Here is a 20,000-nt window from a genome sequence, read left to right as displayed (position 1 = left end):
TAACCATTACATTTCACATTAAACAAAAACAATTGTCATTTACCTACTGTTCTCTACAGTAATACCAGAGAAATAAAAGATAAAAGAGGACCCGCGAGTCGTAGTAAAGAATATCCCAGCGAGGTCACCGGGTTCACAGCAGCTGTGAACTGTGGGGAGGGTGATAAACTCCAGCTACAAAGTAATGGAACCAGTGCTTGCGCTTCTTCCACTTAGCCTTCCGCCTCTTCTGATCCTTGGCGGGTTAACTTATAAAGGGTGAATGCGATAAACTAGGACGATTCACACCTTACGGCTATGCGCCTTCTCCCCCTTTCCCCAACCCCTCTCTGCCTGCGTCCATATGTAAATAACCGTTTTTTTTTTTTTTTTTTTTTGTTGCTCCCCACTTTTTTTTAATCTATTAAATGATTTTTATTATTTGACATTGCAGTTATGTTTTCATTGGTTCTGAAAATTGCTCATGATTTTGTTTATTTATTTATTTTTTTAAATTCCTGCTAGTTAGATATGTGGACATTAAGATTATTTATACGCTTGTTTAGATTCGATTTTGTAAAATTTAATTTTCCAGATTTCTTTATTTCAGCTTCCAACTAACTTTAAATTGTTTGTAAAAAAAATGGTTCATATTTTTAAGTGTTTTTTTTTTCTTAAGTCAGATTGGATAGACATTTCAATAGTTTTAATGACAAGATAGAACAATCTAATTATCATTTTTTTTATATATTTCTTTATTGTTATTCATGTTTGAAATGTTTTGATATTCATTGTATCAGTTGAACTATATGGCAAATCAGAATATATAAAGCAATCGAGACTAGTTCCTTTTTTTTCCAATTATCATTTTTAAAATGACGTCATCAGCAGAGGAGAGGGGGTGGAAGGCGCATAGCCGAAATGTGTGAATCGTTTTAGTTGATCACCTTCCGTTAAGTTAACCGCTGTCCTTCATATGGAAGCTTTTAAAACGCTGATAAGTTAATCCACTACGTAAAGATTTAGAGAGGTGGAAGGCTGAGTGGAATAAAAGGCACGCACTGGTTCCATCACTTTGTAGCTCGCGTTTACAACATCAAGGGCTGAAGAAGCCTCTCTCGTACCTTTAATCAATACCTAGAGCCACAGTGGGAGATTGAGGTCAGCAGGCTGTCATAATGAGGAACCAGTGTGTGTGTGTGTGTGTGTGTGTGTGTGTGTGTGTGTCCAGAGAGAGAGAGGGGGGGGGAGCCCGTATTCAGAAACGCCGTGCTTTCTCATCGCGACTATTCTCTAAGGCCACAGAGATGGTTAACCCGATTCCCAATAGTGTTCCTCCAGGTAATAATGTAGAAAACTTAATATATCACTAGAACCATGAAATCATCCTCAAAAACCCGTGTAAATTCAACTATAGTCTTGTAAATGCAATGGAGGTGAGGCACAGGAGTTTCAGGATATGGTTGAGAGAGAGAGAGAGAGAGAGAGAGAGAGAGAGAGAGAGAGAGAGAGAGAGAGAGAGAGAGAGAGCGCATGTAGGAGTAGAGTGCAAGGCAATATTTTGTACCCTAGATACTTGAACTCCACGTTATCAGAGTACTGTTCTCGAGTGTGGACGATGATAACGCTCCCTGCTCAACTCGGATGTATAGGATATCGTGATTCGCTTTGCTAGTGTGTATGTGAAGTCAAGAGCGTATAGGCTATGGTGTGTCACATTGCTAGGTGTATGTGTGACCAGTTTTACAAGTATCGCAGCAAGTTGAAAAAAAGGGGCTAGGGAGAAAGTGTCAATCGGCAACGGAGAGACTGGCTGCGCGCTGGAGAGAAAGGAGGAAGGGAAGAGGATGGGGGAATCATAAATGCCGTAAACAGGTTATAGGGAAGAGCAGGTGCAAGTAAATCGAATAAAAAAAAAATGTTTAGTGGGAAGCGATGGCTTCATTTCTCTATATGTTTGGTTGCTGTAGATGAGAGAGAGAGAGAGAGAGAGAGAGAGAGAGAGAGAGAGAGAGCGCATGCTTTGTAGGGTGGTGGAGGGGGAATCGACCACACCCCGCATTTCGCTCACCCTCCCTCACTCTTTCCTCCCTCCTGCACATCTTGTACTTTCCTCTGACTTTAGCATCAGAGCCGGGCCACATCAGAGCCTCATCCATACCCCAACATTTTTCTTCAACCACTTGTATATACATTTGTGCCGAAAATGTTTCATGAGAGAGAGAGAGAGAGAGAGAGAGAGAGAGAGAGAGAGAGAGAGACTGGTACAGTTACATGCACACTTGCCCCTCTTACCCCACTTTGTCCTTGAAGGTTGTATCCAGTTGAGCCTGGTTGCCTCTCCTACACATACCCCTCCCTCACCCCCAGCACACACACACACACACACACACACAGGGTGGACAAGAACGTGATAGAGACGAGGTATTTACCTCAACAGAAAAAAAAAAAAAAACAGGTATCTTGATACCCGGACAGGAACACAGGAATGCTGCACAGGATTTGTTTACTGCAAGTTCATACACACACACACACACACACACACACACACACACACACACACAGCCATCTAATAAAGGATGATGAAAGAACAAGGGTCACAAATTCCAATTTAAAGAAAACATTAGATAGTTCTGCAGTGTTATTATGGGTACCTGTATTTACCTAGCTTCCCGAGCAGAAGTATTGGCAGTTGGTATTGACTCAGGGTATGGAAGCACTTTAAGTAGCCTTCATTATTTTAAGACTAAGTTGGATGGAGATGAGAAGATAGATAAGTTCAGATCATATGTATGTCATAGAGAGAGAGAGAGAGAGAGAGAGAGAGAGAGAGAGAGAGAGAGAGAGAGAGAGAGAGATTATTAATCTGAGGGGAAGCCATTGACTAGAAGTATTTCTCTACTTTATAACCCAAAGGAAACAAAAAAGCTGCCAAGAGAAATGTGGAGTGCATCTGTTTTCTGCTATTTAGTACACATAGTAGCTGGCTTGTCTGTTGCCAATGTCTAGCGTATTTGAACATGTGCCAGACTCTGACACCATGACGGCATTACTCCCCAGAATAACATTGTGCCAGTATGTACAGCATTACCTGTGTTACACTAAGCTGGTATTAACGTGAAGTAGTTCACTGTTTTCTTTTATTTCCTGTATGATGATTAAACTTAAGGCATTAATAATGAATGAAAGATTTTTTAAACTAAACTCCTAGCAGAAATGCACCTTGTCATGGATTGAGGAACAGCAGCCAATCAGCCTTTCACATATACAATGGAGAAACATTTGTTAGGAAACCTAATCATAGAGGTGTTGTGATTGTCATCTTAGCCACCATGTGTGTGACTGTATAGAAAGGAATGTACACAGATGTGTTTGTCATGGCTGGCAGCAGTCTAAATATGGCTGAGGGATTAGAACAGTGAGTATTGGAGAGAGTTGTTTTTGGCTCTTGTGGTATGACTTTTTTTTTTTTTTTTTCATGTAGGAGGAACACTGGCCAAGGGCAACAAAAATCCAATAAAAAAATCCCACTGAGATGCCAGTCCCATAAAAGGATCCAAAGTGGTAGTCAAAAATTGAAGGATAAGTGTCTTGAAACCTCCCTCTTGAAGGAATTCAAGTCACAGAAAAGTGGAAATACAGAAGCAGGCATTGAGTTACAGAGTTTACAAGAGAAAGGGATGAATGATTGAGAATACTGGTTAACTCTTGCATTAGAGAGAGATGGACAAAATAGGGATGAGAGAAAGAAGAAAGTCTTGTGCAGCAAGGCCATGTGAGGAGGGGAAGCATGCAGTTAGCAAGATCAGAAGAGCAGTTAGCATGAAAATAGCAGTAGAAGACAGCTAGAGATGCAACACTGCAGCGATGAGAGAGGCTGAAGACAGTCAGTTAGAGGAGAGGAGTTGATGAGACAAAAAGCTTTTGATTCCACCCTGTCTAGAAGAGCAGTATGAGTTGAATCCCCCCAGACATGTGAAGCATACTCAATACATGGACGGATAAGGCCCTTGTACGGAGTTAGCATCTGGGTGGGGGTTAAGAAAACTGGCGGAGATGTCTCATAACGCCTAACTTCATAAAAGCTGTTTTAGCTAGAGATGAGATGTGAAGTTTCCAGTTCAGATTATAAGTAAAGGACAGACCGAGGATGTTCAGTGAAGAAGAGGGGACAGTTGAGTGTCATTGAAGAAGAGGGGATAGTTGTCTGGAAGGTTGTGTTGAGTTTATAGATGGAGGAATTGAGTTTTTGAGGCATTGAACAATACCAAGTTTGCTCTGCCTCAATCAGAAATTTTAGAAAGATCAGAAGTCAGGGGTTCTGTGGCTTCCCTGCATGAAATGTTTACTTCCTGAAGTGTTAGACGTCTATGAAAAAACGTGGAAAAGTGCAGGGTGGTATCATCAGCATAGGAATGGATAGGACAAGAAATTTGGTTTAGAAGGTCATTGATGAATAATAAGAAGAGACTGTGTGGCAGGACAGAACCCTGAGGAACACCACTTTTAATAGATTTAGAAGAACAGTGACCATCTACCATAGCAGCAATAGAACGGTCAGAAAGGAAACTTGAGATGAAGTTACAGAGGGAAGGATAGAAGCTGTAGGAGGGTAGTTTGGAAATCAAAAGCTCTTGATATATCCAAGGCAACAGCAAAAGTTTCACCAAAATCTCTAAAAGAGGATTACCAAGACTCAGTAAGGAAAGCCAGAAGATCAAAAGTGGAGCGGCCTTGATGGAACCCATACTGGCGATCAGATAGAAGGTTGTGAAGTGATAGACGTTTAAGAATCTTCCTGTTGAGGATAGATTAAAAAACTTTAGATAGGCAGGAAATTAACGCAATAGGACAGTAGTTTGAAGGATTACAATGGTCACCCTTTTTAGGAACAGGCTGAATATAGGCAAACTTCCAGCAAGAAGGAAAGGTAGATGTTGACAGACAGAATTGAAAGAGTTTGACTAGGCAAGGTGCAAGTACAAAGTTTCAGAGGACAATAGGAGGGACCCCATCAGGTCTATAAGCCTTCAGAGGGTTTAGGCTTTTTAGCAAAGGTTTGAGCTAAGGGTTCAGCTTTAGAGATAAATGTGATAGCAGTGGTGCCATATGGTTGAAATAAAAGAGGGAAAGAAGAAGCAAAGTTATTGGAGATATTTTTGGCTAGATGCTAGAAGTCACAAGAGGAGTTAGATCTTGAAAGATTTTGGCACTTTCTATTAATGAAGGAGTTTTTGGCTAGTTGGAGAACAGACTTGGCATGGCTCCAGGCAGAAATATAAAGTGCATGAGATTCTGGTGATGGAAGGCTTATGTACCTTTTGTGGGCCACCTCTCTATCATGTATAGTATGAGAACAAGCTGTGTTAAACCAATGTCTGGAAGGTTTAAGTTGAGAAAAAGGAATGTACACCTCCATGCCAGACACTATCACCTTTGTTATGTGCTCAGCACACAAAGACATGTCTCTGACACGGAAGCAGTAGTCATTCCAAGGAAAATCAGCAAAATACCTCCTCAGGTCCCCACCCCCCCAAACTAGCAGAAGCAAAATGTCAGAGGCACCTTTGCTTAGGGGGATCCTGAGGAGGGATTGGAGTGATAGGACAATATACAGATATGAGATTGTGATCAGAGGAGCCCAATGGAGAAGAGAGGATGACACCATAAGCAGAAGGATTAGAGGTCAGGAAAAGGTCAAGAATGTTGGACTGAGAAGTCCAGATGTCTTTCTATGCTATTACACTCACACACACACACACGCACACACACACATTCACTGTAAATATTTGAACCTTAAGTAAAGTTAGATTGTTATGGAAATATAGTGTGTGTGTGTATATAAAATAGTGTTTGTTACAGAGCATGCAAGACCCTACACCATCCATATTTTTTGCCAGGCCTGTTTTGTCATTAATTTGCTTGATATTTATCTTCTTAATGTTTCCCCTTACCCAGTATATACAGTTGGTCTTCCATTTCCTACACATGACCCAATCCTTTGCCCAACAGGTATCCGCTACTCAATGGATGTGTGTGCAGATGAAGTGAAGGCCTTGTCAGCCCTGATGACTTTCAAGTGTTCCTGTGTGGATGTGCCCTTTGGAGGAGCCAAGGCTGGTCTCCAGATTGACCCCCGCAATTACTCCATCAATGAGCTGGAGAAGATCACTCGTCGCTTCACCCTTGAGCTGGCAAAGAAAGGCTTTATTGGTCTGTATTGATGAAATGACTGATATAAACCTGTGCTAGGGTTCTACTATACAGGATATTCACATACTGTACATGCATCCATCCTTATATTCAGTCCTCACTATATTTATTGTTTCTTTATGATTGGATCTTGTTCAGATGACTATCCCTCCATGATGAGTAAACCGAGGCATCACTTGTTAGATCTTAGGCTCTGACTCAGACAACTCGGAAAGGTATATTCATTATTATGTACATGTAAATATCTTCCAGTGTGCTATTATTCAGATATGTAGAAAAATCACTAGATTATCATACTAAGACATTAATGATCTTTTTGAAAATTAGAATGTCATTTTAATATCAAACATACTGGGATGAAGTAGTGAAGGTCATTCTTTTACTAATCTCATTTACTGAAGTTTCCTTTTGAGGGCTTTCTTATAGGAAGCACAGGCAAGATATAATAATAATCACCATGTGAAGAAACCCCATTTCTGAAAGTACTATTTACACATTTTACATCACATCACTTGTAAAGTTAATTTAGTTCATCAAGATTTTGCAGGGTAGGCAGATGTCAGCAGGTTTTCCAGCTCTTGCTCGCCAATATCAACAAGTGACTAATATTATCATTCATGCCACATAACTTACAAATACATACCACTTATGCTGCTGCTGCTAGGCCCTGGCGTGGATGTGCCAGCTCCAGATATGGGCACGGGTGAGCGCGAGATGTCTTGGATTGCTGATACTTTCTCCAAGACAGTTGGTAAGAAGGTCTCCCTCCCTCTTTTTTTGGCTATTTACTGTATGCTGCCTTTAGCTGCAAAGACCGTTCCTCCTTTTCCTCTTCCTTCTCCCTTTTTTTCCTCCTCATCCTCATCCGTTGTCCTCCTCTTCATCCACTTGAATCTCATCCGACTAATGTTTGAGGGAAAGTGCTGGGAGTGGGGAGAAAGACCACCCAGAACATGCCAGACAAGCACATAGAAAGACCACCACCCACACACCATCCATGCAGCAGAGCAGGAGCCTTGCTGCTTTTGTTTGTCTCTGTCGCAATCCAAGCGTTTCTAGCTCTGGTTTTGAGAGCCGGAAAGTTCAGGTTGTAGAAGTCTGAGGAGCAGCAGTAAGTGTGATGCCAGGATAACAAAGAGTGCCTGATGAACCCTACAGGCCCGGGTGTGGATGTGCCTGCCCCTGACATGGGAACCGGGGAGCGAGAGATGTCGTGGATTGCAGACACCTATGCCAACACCATTGGTAGGTTCAAATGATTGACAGAGTCCCTTTGGTCAGATGTGTCACAAAGTAAAGCTAAAAATACACAATGCTGTACGTACACTAAAACACAGCAGTTCAAAGTTTGATTCCACTGAAAGTAAAGCTAAATATAGAGTGCTGTACAAACACTAGAACACAGTAATTCAAGGCTTGACTCCACTGACAGTAGAGCTAAAAATACATGATGCTACACATACACTAAAACAAAGTAACTCAAAGGCTTGGCTCCACTGAACTCATGGGAGTCATGGTGGGTTTAGCTTCATATCAAGTTGCCCAAGAATACCATGACCACCAAGAACATACCTGAAAAAACACTGTAACTTAGTAGATTGTGTGGTACAGTAGTTTGCTTCATGTGAGATGAGATGTGTAAACTGCAGGATTTAAGGATTTAAGATACCAGAATAAAATGATTAACGTAGTAGATTCTGTGCTGCATTAATGTGCTTATGTGAGATGAAATGTGTAACCTGTCAGACAAACTCCCGTCAGGCCTGCATGTACTACTATGGGCCTTGAACTACACATTCAGGACTCTCTTCCTCTTAGTTGTGTGTGGAGATGTACTTTCTAATTGTCTGTGAGAGGTACAGTAAAGCTGTAAGAAATGCGTGAACAAAGTTTGGACCCTAATCTGTGCTCTTATATTGGCTGTGCTGCTGTGATCACTTCTCCCCTGGGCAGTCACTTTCCCTTAGAAATTTACATCCTAGGCATAAAATCCTTTGCAACACATCTGTTTAAACTCCAGTGCTTACTAAAGGATTTCAGCGATTTGGATTAGTCTCTCTCTCTCTCTCTCTCTCTCTCTCTCTCTCTCTCTCTCTCTCTCTCTCTCTCTCTCTCTCTCTCTCTCTCTCTCTCTCTCTCTCTCTCTCTCTCTCTCTCTCTCTCTCTCTCTCTCTCTCTCTCTCTCTCTCTCTCTCTGTTTCAGATACTCTAACATCTATTCACCTCTTTCCTTTAACTCTCTACTCAGTATTATTACACGATACTTCTGGCACACCATATGAATCTGCATAACCTTTAGATTCTTTTACAGCATGATAGAAATATTGATGAGCTTGAGTTGTCAGCATGTTTGAGGTAACAGATTTTTGCCTTTTTGGGTTTGAGAAAATAATGCCCAATTTTTTTTTTATTGAATACTTCATAAAATGCATTAATATTTACCCTTGAGGCTTACAGTGGTGAAGGTTTTTGCATGTTGTAGTGGTTTGTTGATATACATAGGGTATGTAGAAAGGGCTGAGTTGTATGTAGAACTAAATGTGGTAACTGATTTTGTATTTGATTGCCTTTATATTTTGAAGTAGTATGTGTCATGGGTGTTGTAGCTGTGAAAGATTTGGTTTTTACATAGCTGTGAAAATAAATTTTTAAAAAATTTGAGTATGAGGTACTCATGTTATAGGTGGCAATCCTCTCTCTCTCTCTCTTCCAAGGTCATGACGACATCAATGCCCATGCCTGTGTCACTGGCAAGCCCATCAACCAGGGTGGCATCCACGGCCGCACCTCTGCAACCGGACGTGGTGTTTTCCACGGCCTTGAGAACTTTATCAATGAAGCCTCCTACATGGCTATGATTGGCATCACTCCAGGGTGGGGTGGCAAGACTTTCATTGTACAGGTAACTAGCTGCTTGTTTTCTCTTCTTATAATTGAATTTGGACTGAATCTTCATGGTCACAGAGTAAGGTGCATTTTAACATTTGCAAATACATATACTACAAATAAATTTATGTTCATGAAATCCTGGTACTTTTGTGTGGTATTGATTTTTCATTTTATATCTTGCTGTTATGTTTCCTTTAGTGATTAAAAAGTGGCATGACATTCCAGGGCTTTGGTAATGTGGGTCTGCACTCTATGAGGTACTTGCATCGTGCAGGAGCCACCTGCATTGGCGTCAAGGAAGTGGACGGAGAAATCTACAATCCCAATGGCATTGATCCCAAGGTGAGGTGAAACATTTATCTTCATTCTTTTCAGTTATTTAGAAGACAAGTAGTGAACCAAGCCATCCTTACTTTTGAGTGATGAGCATTTAAAGTTAAAATGTTACATATACAGGAGATCCTCAAATTGTGAAAAAGTTCTGTTCCTACGCCACATCATAAACTGATTTTCATTGAACTCCAAGTAGGCACCTACACTCACCAATGCAAATGCTGTAGTACTGTGAAGTCATAATCTAGAACATAAAAACATAGCTACTGTACCTGTAAAAAAATTCATGGAGGATATGCAATAAATAAAAATAGTGAAAAAAGCAGAAGTCAAGACTATTGTAAACCATGGACCCCCTGTGATGATGATTATGTGTTCACTGTAATTGTTCTGGTATTTTTTAATTAAATATGTATCATTCAAATAATAGAAATTACCTAAACCCTTTCTTAATTAAATCCAATTATAATTATTAGGTCAAAGTGATCAGAAATTTTTGTGCTTTGTGAATTTGGTTAAAGTGTGAGCAGTGTTTATAGTTTTATGTTAATAGTAATTTTCCCCTTATTCATCACCTCCCAGTAAAGAAAAGGATCTCATATATTGTCATAATCTGCACTTTAATTTAATTAATTAATTACCAGATAGGTCCATATTGTTATGCCCAAAGACTGAGTAACATGAGTGGTGACTTGTTCCATGAAAACATTTACTTTAAGGAACTTGAGAACTGGAAAATTGAGAATGGAACAATCATGGGCTTCCCTGGTGCTGAGACTTACTCAGGCGAGAACCTGTTGTATGAGAAGTGTGACATCCTGATTCCTGCTGCCATTGAGAAGGTCATCCACAAGAACAATGCTCACAAGATCCAGGCCAAGGTAAGGTGTCACTTGTATTAGTAGTTGTAGTAGTAGTAGTAGTAGTAGTAGTAGTAGTAGTAGTAGTAGTAGTAGTAGTAGTAGTAGTGGGATGAAAAATAGAAGACAAAGAATAGCAAGGAGGTAAAAAAAAATAAACACAGCACTAATAAAATAAATAAAAGTAATCATATTTGGTCTGGAAAAGAGGAAAGGGTGCAGGGAGGGGAGATACATGAAAGAAGGTAAGAAAGGGAGGAGAATGGGGAGAGATAAGGAGGTGAGAAAGGTAGGAATAGAAGATATGTAGAATGATCAAATTAAAGTAAAAATTACTGTAACAGATGCATTATTTTTGCATAGATATATAGTAAAAGAACCATAAGAAGAATAGTAATGCACAAGTACATCATTGCCTTTCTTTAATTGTTAACATGTATGTGTCCTTTATTGTTATTCCTTTATAATAAGAAGTCAAATAATAAATTACTGAACATTTGACTTTGATTATGAAGGCACATATACAGTAAATTTGTTCATGTCATCCTTATTTTTACACAGCAAACAGTTGTCACTATTTCCTTCTTGTAATGCATTGTTATATCATCTTTTCCTTTCTTTAGTACATAGGTACATCATCATTACTTTTCCTTTCACCATAATCTTGGTGCACTCACAGATCATTGCTGAGGCTGCCAATGGACCCACCACCCCAGCTGCTGACAAGATCCTGCAGGACATGAATGTCTTGGTTATACCTGACCTGTACATTAATGCTGGTGGTGTCACTGTATCTTACTTTGAGTGGCTAAAGAACCTCAACCATGTATCTTATGGTCGTCTCACCTTCAAGTATGAGAGAGAGTCCAACTATCACCTGCTTGGTAAGTCTCCAAACTCTAATTTAACTAAGGAAAGATTTAGCATTCAATCATAAATAATATTCAACTAATAATTCTCAGTTCTTCTTCCTCTGTTGATATGCTGGGGAGAACCATTCATAGAAGATGATATCTAGTTATTGTTTATGAAACACAGATACCAAAGATGGATTGATGTGAAGAGAGCATTGTTTTCACATTACAGATAATTTTTCTGTTCTTTGTAAGTATTTGACTGCCATTTAATTATTTACCATCCCTTCCTTAACACCCATGTCCATAATTCATTATTGTCAGGAAATTTCCTTTTTTTCTTAGATTTTTATGAAGCTTTTGTGAAACTGACGATCTAAGATGAATTAGTGGATCTTCTTGCCTCCCAGAGATTGAGACCAGTGTCTTGTTATTGAACATCCTTTAATATATCTTGGCATTTTATTACATTTTTCTGCCTTGTTTTTTTCAGAAAATGAACCATTCTCTATGCTAATACATCACATTTTTTTTTTTTTATCATAATGGAGATTTTGTGGCTACATTGCCACAGTGATTTGTATTTTGCTTGACTTTACTTCATTAGAAGCAGGAGCACAAGTGAGATTAACTGTCCAACAAGAACTCTTGGCTGCGGATTCTTCAAAACAATTGTTCTTGTACATTACCAAGAATAAACAATGAGAGATGGTTTATATATAGCAAGTATATGTAAGTGGCAGAGAGACATTTGCATTCATCAAAAATGCTTTATGATGGCATTATATAACAGGTTAGAATAAAGGGCAGTTTTGCTAATAATTTCCTGGTAGAGTTTGACACTCCAGGGATTCTTCTATCACTCACTTTGACTAGTTATAGATGATAGTTATAGATTGTCATAAAAGAAAAAAAGAAAATGTTTGAGATGTGTAAAGAAGATGCATTTTCAAGAAAATAATCATATACCACAGTCAGTTTGTAATTTATCATCTCAGTTTAAAGGATGCAAAGCGAATGAGAATAGCAGAGATGATACACAAGGATAGAAATGTATAAAAACCTCTGTCATGTCCATCCTCTTAGGGAAGTTCTCAGAAACAGGTTTTAGATTTTGGTTTATAGATAGATAGATAGGTAAATGATTTATGACTAATAAAACGTTTTATGCAATCAGAAAAAAATGTCAAGATTTAATAAATAGTAATGATTATCAATCAGATAGAAAACATGAATGTACAAAATTGAACTTTACTTCTTTTGCAGACTCTGTGTCTCATTCCCTGTCCAAACACTTTCAGCAAGATCTTTCAGTGACTCCCAGTGAAAAGTTTGCCCAGCGCATTGCTGTGAGTCACCGCACTTTGCAATTCCATCTGCTATGATCATCCCTTCTTTATATTTATTTTTTAGGATATTTATGTATTTGACTCGGCTGCTCCTTAATTATCCACAATGTGCTTTCTGTTTCAGCTTCTTTTCTTGCACCACAGTCCTTAAAAGAGGGCTTTCTGTACATGCATCCATAATGCGTGTCTCCCACATTGAAGGCTAAGAGCATCTAAGACCAAATGTAGACATGGAAACACTATCTACACTCATTACAAAAGCACCATATAACTGAAAAACAAGGCATCAAGATACATGCTGCTCTAAAAATTACATTCACATTTCTCCCCACCACATTTCTCCTCCCTTCCCTCCATTCCTCCCTGAGCCCTGTGTAATCAAGTCACAAAAGTCAAAATTACGAACAAAAGTGTCCCTCCTACAGAATCTGTTCAGGAGTCTCTTGAGCGGCGTTTCGGCCGTGTCGGTGGCAGGATTCCCATCATACCATCCCAGTCTTTCCAGGAGCGCATTTCTGTACGTAGTTGTGTCACCACAGTCAAGTTGACAGTAATGCTGGAAGTCTCATGTCTTTTTACATTCAAATAGCACAGTTTATTGACATTATGTCAGTATCTAGAATCAGCATCAAAGAGATTAGGTCTGGGTTGTGTAGTGAAATCTAACCCAACCTAGTTCTTTTTGTGACCGATTTTGAAGCTGTGAAAGAGGTCAGCAGACTACGCTACCTGAGTGTAAATAGAAGAGGATGACGGGATTGGGCATTACAATTCATTCACTAATGGTTGAGTTGCTTTATAACTACTAACCCTGTGGTAACCTTGTGAAGGAGCTGTGTTTGTATGTCATGTTGCACTGGAACATTTCCAAGTGTCCAAACCAGCTGAATTTTGTAAAGAAGACTAAATTTGATCAGTATATCTCTTGGGACTTTGGAATTTGTGTGTGTGTGTGTGTGTGTGTGTGTGTGTGTGTGTATGTGTGTGTGTGTGTGTGTGTGTGTAGATAAGGATGGGAGTATGTGCCATTCCAGTAATATATTGGGTGCTTGTCCTTTGTTAAGTCCCTGACCTTTCTTACAAAATTTAGTACCAAGCAGTAAAAATAGCTATTAAATTAAGCTAACTTATTTTTTATTATTTGTTTATTCTTTCTTTCTTTCTTTCTTTCTTTCTTTCTTTCTTTCTTTCTTTCTTTCTTTCTTTCTTTCTTTATTATTATTATTATTATTATTATTATTATTATTATTATTATTATTATTATTATTATTATTATTATTATTATTATTATTATTATTTATTTATTTATTTTTTTTATTTATTTTTATTTATTTTTTTTACTTATTTACTAATTTTTTTACTTTCCTTGTGGGCATTTTAAAACAAACTTAAAATATAAGGCTAGATGTAACATTATTTTAGCTCTGAAATTCAACAAACATGAGCAATGGTGTGGGTATTATAAGGAAGATCTAAATTGTCCATAAATATTCCCTGCTACTGGCCCTTGCTTCCTTGCTGCTCCCCTGCTGTGTGGTGGCTTCTCCTTGTGTGAATCTGTCTAAGCTCACTTGTGTTCTTTTATCTGGTCCTTGTACATAAATTACTACACAAAGCAACTTTGTTATAAGCTATAGCAGTAAAATGCATTACCGGGGTCTGGGATGCTAGAATTTGTGCACAGAGCAGTATAGCGTGATTAGCAGAATGATGGGCTTGCTACAAAATTGCCTGTTAACAGTTTCCTGGTTGTCTCTACTATTGGTGAACACATTCAGTGACAAAGAGGAGGGTACATACATCTAAGGATTACTGTTAGGTGATCATTATTTTTCATGATCATGAACAAAGTATGAGTGCAGTGTAATGGTGATTGATGATTGTCAGCCACCAAATGATCTGTGGTTTTCAAGACTTCTTAGCAAAAAAAAAAAAAAAAAAAAAGATAAATAAAATAAATAAATAAAAAATAAAATAAATAAAATAAAATAAAATAAATAAATCAAATAAATCAATAAAAAATGCCTGGCATATAATGTTGTGTAAATTGTAGACTAACAATGTTAGACCTACTAATACTGTACTAACACATCAAGTCCCACTTCAGCCCTGGACAGCATGTAATAACAGACAGCTCTTCTTGCATCATTGCTTCTACACTGCCTTATAATATAGTTATCAGAGTTCATATACCTTCATAGCTTATTTTCACTGCACATGCCATCAAAGTTTAGAATTTTGTGATTTTTTTTTCCCCCACATCATATGCTACCAGACTGGTTTAACAATAGCCAGTATTTACAGTGTATTGCTTCACTCAAATCATTGTAGATTATGCTGTATGGTGAAAACATAGTTATATATTACTGCATGTAGCATGTTCATGAATGCCTTATCAAACATTTTTTTGTTCTTCATTTAATGGGTCTCAAGTATGATTTAGAAGTTTGTGGTGAGAGCAATGCCAGGATGAGAAAAAGCATTTACCACAAACTTATTAGCTCTGTAGTCATCAGTTGGATATATTCCTGCTTTGTTACAACACTGCATGATTTATGTTGCCCTCAAAAGGCAGATATGCAGCCAAGTTGGCTGTGTGCCTGTTGCTCTAGCCAAGACCTATGCCCAGGCTGTTAAACGTGATTGGTTTGTAGATGACATTGTCTCGTTTATCATTGATGTACTAGGTTTATATTGATGTTTCTAGGTAAAAAGGCAGACATGTTCCAGTGTGTTGTGACATAGGTTGATGATTTATCTCTCCTTAAATTTTCCTTTAATTGGGATTGAGTATTTGCTCCTGATTCTGCTTTCATACAAAATTTTGTGTGCAGAAGTAACACACACACCATTGCTTCATTATCTTATGAATGTTGCATGAATAGGAATGTTGATTAATGTTTACAACAGGAAGCTATAGTCTAGTCCAAACATTTCTGCAATGACAAAGGATAAAGCAGGTGCATATTGTGAAATTTTTTTGTTCATGTGGCAATGTGGCATTGTGTATAAGTGTGCTTGTTGAGATTGGCATGATAAGATGCTGTGTTGCCAACTAACTTGGGGATCATGTTTATAAGTATGAGATATGCAGTAATGATCTATAGTGCTTAAATTGACAGAGCATGCTATCATTTGTATATAATGAATGGGAACTTGATTTTATGTGGTGCTGTAGTGGTGGTAGTTGACAGTGCCCCTAGTTTTGATAATTTTGTATTCTGATATAGAGTATCTGAAGAGCATATAGAAACCTTAACTCTTACAAAACAAAATTACCCATCGAGATTTATACCCTAGTGGACTATGATCTGTCATAGTCATGTCATGATTTCTCAATTTATAGATAACTGAAAACTACTTTTAATTGTTGTTGCAGTCAAGGTAACTATATCTTTTTAGATTCAGCTTGCTTACTTAACTAGTAGAAGGTGAAAGAATTACATAAATCAAGCTTTATTTGCAAGTGTGTTATTTAAATATGCATAGATATATGCATACAAATGTATAAATATATAAACATACAACGTAAAGATTAATAAGTGTTTTGTTGTGGCACAGGGCGCCTCAGAGAAGGATATTGTGCACTCAGGACTTGACTACAGCATGGAGCGTTCTGCCAGAGTAAGTAATCATTTGTATTCCGTAGATATTCTCACATTATTGTTATCCTTTACTCTTGGATCAATGTGTTTTTTTGTAAGAAAGTATTTATGACAATATGAAATTTCAGACTTCTTAGAAAATCTCTCCAATTTTTCCCCAGGCCATCATGAGGACAGCTATTAAGTACAACCTTGGAATTGATCTGCGCACAGCTGGTTATGTCAACGCTATTGAGAAGATCTTCAACACCTACAAGGGTGCTGGGCTCACCTTCACTTAAATGTTGACTGCATTGGAGGAATGGCATTGAATGTTACTTGTTGAAAACTGAACTATCCAAGAGGTTGTAAATGTTGAGGTGACTTAGGATAGAAAAACCAGTACCTTTGGATGAAGGTTCTCTCCTAAGTCTTTCTTGGTAGTTTAGGACATCATCTGCCGAAGTACTATTCATGAATGGTTCATAATCAGTTGTCTACATAATAGTATTACCCATTACATTCTGTGTCCCATCATAAACCATTTTGTAATTAAACATTTGGTGAGATCAATGTAGCTTATATAGTAACTTCTTGCAGATAAGAAACATCATGATAGGACATTGCACTTGAGGTGACAGGGTAATGGAATATAACCATTCAAGTCATAGGAATCTTTTATATGACAAAAAATAATTTATGTATCCATGCAAATAAGGGAAGTTGTTAGTTCTGTATGTATAGTTACAAATTTCAGTGTTATTGAAACTTCTTCATGTTTTGTAAGGCCGGTGACCTTGCAGTGGTTTATTTTATTATCAAAAATACCCAGCACTTGGGATGATCAAATGTTGTTTCCTTCTTATACATCCTTGAAATATTAACATGTAGCTAGTGCATGTAATTTGTCTTAAGATTCATTAGCTATAACTTTATGCCATATAGGGCAGGAGGAAGTGTGACTTCAAGATTTGAAGTAGTATGCAGTAGGAGGAAATGTAGTCTCAAATATTAATGGCATTAATATGGAGCAGGAGGAAATGTTGCCTCGTAAATGAATGACAGTAATATGAAATGGGAAGAAACATGGCCTCAAAAATTAAAGGCAGTTACATTTAAAGAGTAGATTACATACACCATGGGTTTCATCAGGTAATAAAACTGGGAACAAAATGAAATCGAATAAATACTGACATCAAAGCATTACATGTACTATATATCTACAGAGAACTACTATATATGGTGTTGAAGAAATTGAATGCTGTGAGGGGGACCAACTAATTATTTTTTATTATTACTATTATTATTTTACTAATTTTTAGAGAACTTTCATGCAGAAACATTGTGCAGAGTTGCAATATCAACAATGGCATGTAGTTACTGCTATTGTTATTATCATTATCAATACTATTATTATTATTATTATTATTATTATTATTATTATTATTATTATTATTATTATTATTGTTATTATTATTATTATTATTATTATTAAATAAATAGAGGGAACGCCACGTAGAACAGTGTATTGACATTGATGTCAGTGGCGAATGTGGCAACTGACAAGGTCGAGTAACGCACGTTTTTTTTTTGTTTTGTTTTTGTTTTAAAGAACGCATAAAATTCCAAGTTTGCATAGAACCGTGAAGATGTCGACAGTACCAGCAGCAGCAAAAAACAGCAGGGAGAAAACAGAGTCTGAGATGAGGATGGACGGGTTCACCAGCACCCTGAATGAGTATAGCACCAAAGTGATGGAATTGGTGAGCATGAGGAGGGTGGAATGGCGAGGCCGTGGCGGGACGGGGTCGGGAGGAAGGGGATGGGGAGGATTTCAGGCGCTACAACTGTTACTATAATTTACTAGTTTAGGTTATATTGTTCGTTTTTCTTTTTAATGTTTCTGAAAAGGATTATCTTGGGCTGTTGACGTGGTGAGGGCGGGGAGGAAGGAGGGCGTCTGGAGGAGGAGGATTTCAGACGCCGCAACTGGTACCGGTGTAGGTTTTCTTATGTGCTTTTCTCATTGTTTCTGAAATGGATATCAGCTGCTTACATTAAAAGTATATATGTAAACTCGAGCTACATACAAAGCCATTGAGCCAGTGCGTGCCTTATTTATTTATTTATTTTTTTCCACTCAGCCTTCCACTTCTGACCCTAGGTGGATTAACTTAGGCAAGTAAAACGCTTACATATGACGGGCGGCGCTTGACCTAAAGCAGTGGTTCTTAACCGCGGGTGCTCGAACGAGAAAATATAAAATCAATAAAAATCCCTGGCACTTGCCGCCTCCTCTCTTGCTCCTCCACACTCCACGCCACTTTCTGTGGATGGTACCAATCTTGTAGTACAAGCACGTTTCCATATATATATATATATATATATATATATATATATATATATATATATATATATATATATATATATATATATATATATATATATATATATATATATATATAATTTCCTACGCATTTATGTATTTTTAGAACCAAGACCTGGAGGAAGCCCAGGCTCGCAAGTCGAAGCTGCAAAATGTGCTTGAAACGATGTGTCAGTGCACGGCCAAGCTGCGTACCAGGGTAGAAGCCCATCGAGGTGAGACCATTTAATGTATTCAATTAACATGAGATAAGAAGTGCTAGCCATACACAGAATAACACTGACTTACTCTAAAGCGAGAAGTATAGCCGGTTCCCAGACTGGAAGTGTTAGATATGCACAAATTGTATTGTCATTCGGCAAAGATTCAAAAGTTGCCTGAACCCCACTCTCCATCTTACTCCCGTGCACTATATTGTATATTATTGCTACTGGTATATATCGTGTTTTTTTTTCTCTATTTTATATATATATATATATATATATATATATATATATATATATATATATATATATATATATATATATATATATATATATATATATATATATATATATATATATATATATAATTTCTTTCTTTATTTCTTTCTTTCTTTATTTTTTCTTGGGGGGGTTACCAGTGCAAGATCAAGTGAGGAAGGAGTGTGAGCGGAAAGAACTTCAGTGTATAGAGCAGCTAAACAAGGATTTGCAAGCAGCTAAGGAACAGTTGAAGTTGACAAGCAGGCTCGGTGATGAGCTGCTTGCCCGCAGACGGGAGGAAGTGTGAGTAGTCCTGTGGGGATGCTATCTCTTGCTTGTGTGCAGTCATTCATATTCGCATCAGTAGTTTTAGTTCCTGACAATGACACATGATTTTCCGTAAAAGTAGGACTAAAAGATCAAATAATCAGCGGTGCTATTACAATGGTACTCATTGCGTAGTTCATCTTTATGTGTGTTGCAGGAGTCGGTTTGAGGCTGTGATGCGTGAAGTAAGATCAGAGTTTCAGAGTCTGATGTTGCTGGAGAAGGTGATTAATTTGTTGCATTTGTCCCTCCTAAACCCGTCTCTCTCTCTCTCTCTCTCTCTCTCTCTCTCTCTCTCTCTCTCTCTCTCTCTCTCTCTCTCTCTCTCTCTCTCTCTCTCTCTCTCTCTCTCTCTCTCTCTCTCTCTCATGTAGATGTATCTAAAAAAGTTGGTAAGATATTTTCATACATCTGAAATACGTTCACATTTATTCTATTAGTGAATGTAAGGCAATGAATTAGTGGTTTATTGATGATGATGATGATTGCTACATAAACCCTGCTATACCTATAATGCTAAATCTGATTTGAGTCATGTTTTTCAAGGGTGAGGATAATGGAAGTGAGGCAGTTGCCAAGGAACTCGTAAAACTAGTAGAGGAAGTGGCAATGTTGGAAGATCAACGCAGCCTCCTCATTGCCGATGACATCAGCCACCTCAGCGTTGATCTGGCTTCACTGCTCTCCGTCGTGTAAGTGTTCCTTAGTTCTTACCTCACTGCTTTTTTATAAGATTGAGTCAAGATCGTTATGTCCTATTTT

At 38.0% G+C, this 20,000-nt stretch overlaps 2 protein-coding genes across 12 annotated transcripts in view; both read left to right on the top strand.

Moving 5' to 3' along the window:
- LOC135114851 (glutamate dehydrogenase, mitochondrial-like) overlaps positions 1–16,910 on the top strand; it is a 23,049-nt gene extending 6,139 nt beyond the window's left edge. For 4 of the 11 annotated variants that reach the window (XM_064030995.1, XM_064030999.1, XM_064031003.1 and 1 more), the window contains exons 4-12: positions 5,992–6,192; positions 6,857–6,943; positions 8,907–9,094; positions 9,307–9,423; positions 10,134–10,295; positions 10,954–11,158; positions 12,903–12,994; positions 16,039–16,101; positions 16,244–16,910. In XM_064030995.1, the coding sequence (XP_063887065.1) occupies positions 5,992–6,192; positions 6,857–6,943; positions 8,907–9,094; positions 9,307–9,423; positions 10,134–10,295; positions 10,954–11,158; positions 12,903–12,994; positions 16,039–16,101; positions 16,244–16,363 (1,235 nt within the window). In that variant the 3' untranslated portion in view covers positions 16,364–16,910. Of the gene's footprint in view, positions 1–5,991; positions 6,193–6,856; positions 6,944–7,350; positions 7,438–8,906; positions 9,095–9,306; positions 9,424–10,133; positions 10,296–10,953; positions 11,159–12,394; positions 12,478–12,902; positions 12,995–16,038; positions 16,102–16,243 lie in introns of all 11 variants that reach the window. The other 7 variants (XM_064030994.1, XM_064030998.1, XM_064031000.1 and 4 more) reach the window with 3 other exon arrangements.
- A 677-nt stretch (positions 16,911–17,587) lies between these two features.
- The window catches only part of LOC135114852 (uncharacterized), a 3,353-nt gene continuing 940 nt past the window's right edge, over positions 17,588–20,000 (top strand). Inside the window, exons 1-5 of the mRNA XM_064031006.1 lie at positions 17,588–17,824; positions 18,554–18,662; positions 19,070–19,214; positions 19,396–19,462; positions 19,785–19,930. Of these exons, the coding sequence (XP_063887076.1) occupies positions 17,711–17,824; positions 18,554–18,662; positions 19,070–19,214; positions 19,396–19,462; positions 19,785–19,930 (581 nt within the window). The 5' untranslated portion in view covers positions 17,588–17,710. The remainder of the gene's footprint in view (positions 17,825–18,553; positions 18,663–19,069; positions 19,215–19,395; positions 19,463–19,784; positions 19,931–20,000) is intronic.

This window comes from Scylla paramamosain, chromosome 28 (genome assembly GCF_035594125.1).
Source record: "Scylla paramamosain isolate STU-SP2022 chromosome 28, ASM3559412v1, whole genome shotgun sequence".
NCBI classification, from domain to species: domain Eukaryota; kingdom Metazoa; phylum Arthropoda; class Malacostraca; order Decapoda; family Portunidae; genus Scylla; species Scylla paramamosain.
The sequence above is the reverse complement of the archived record's forward strand: the minus strand, read 5'-3'. Positions and strand labels throughout refer to the sequence as shown.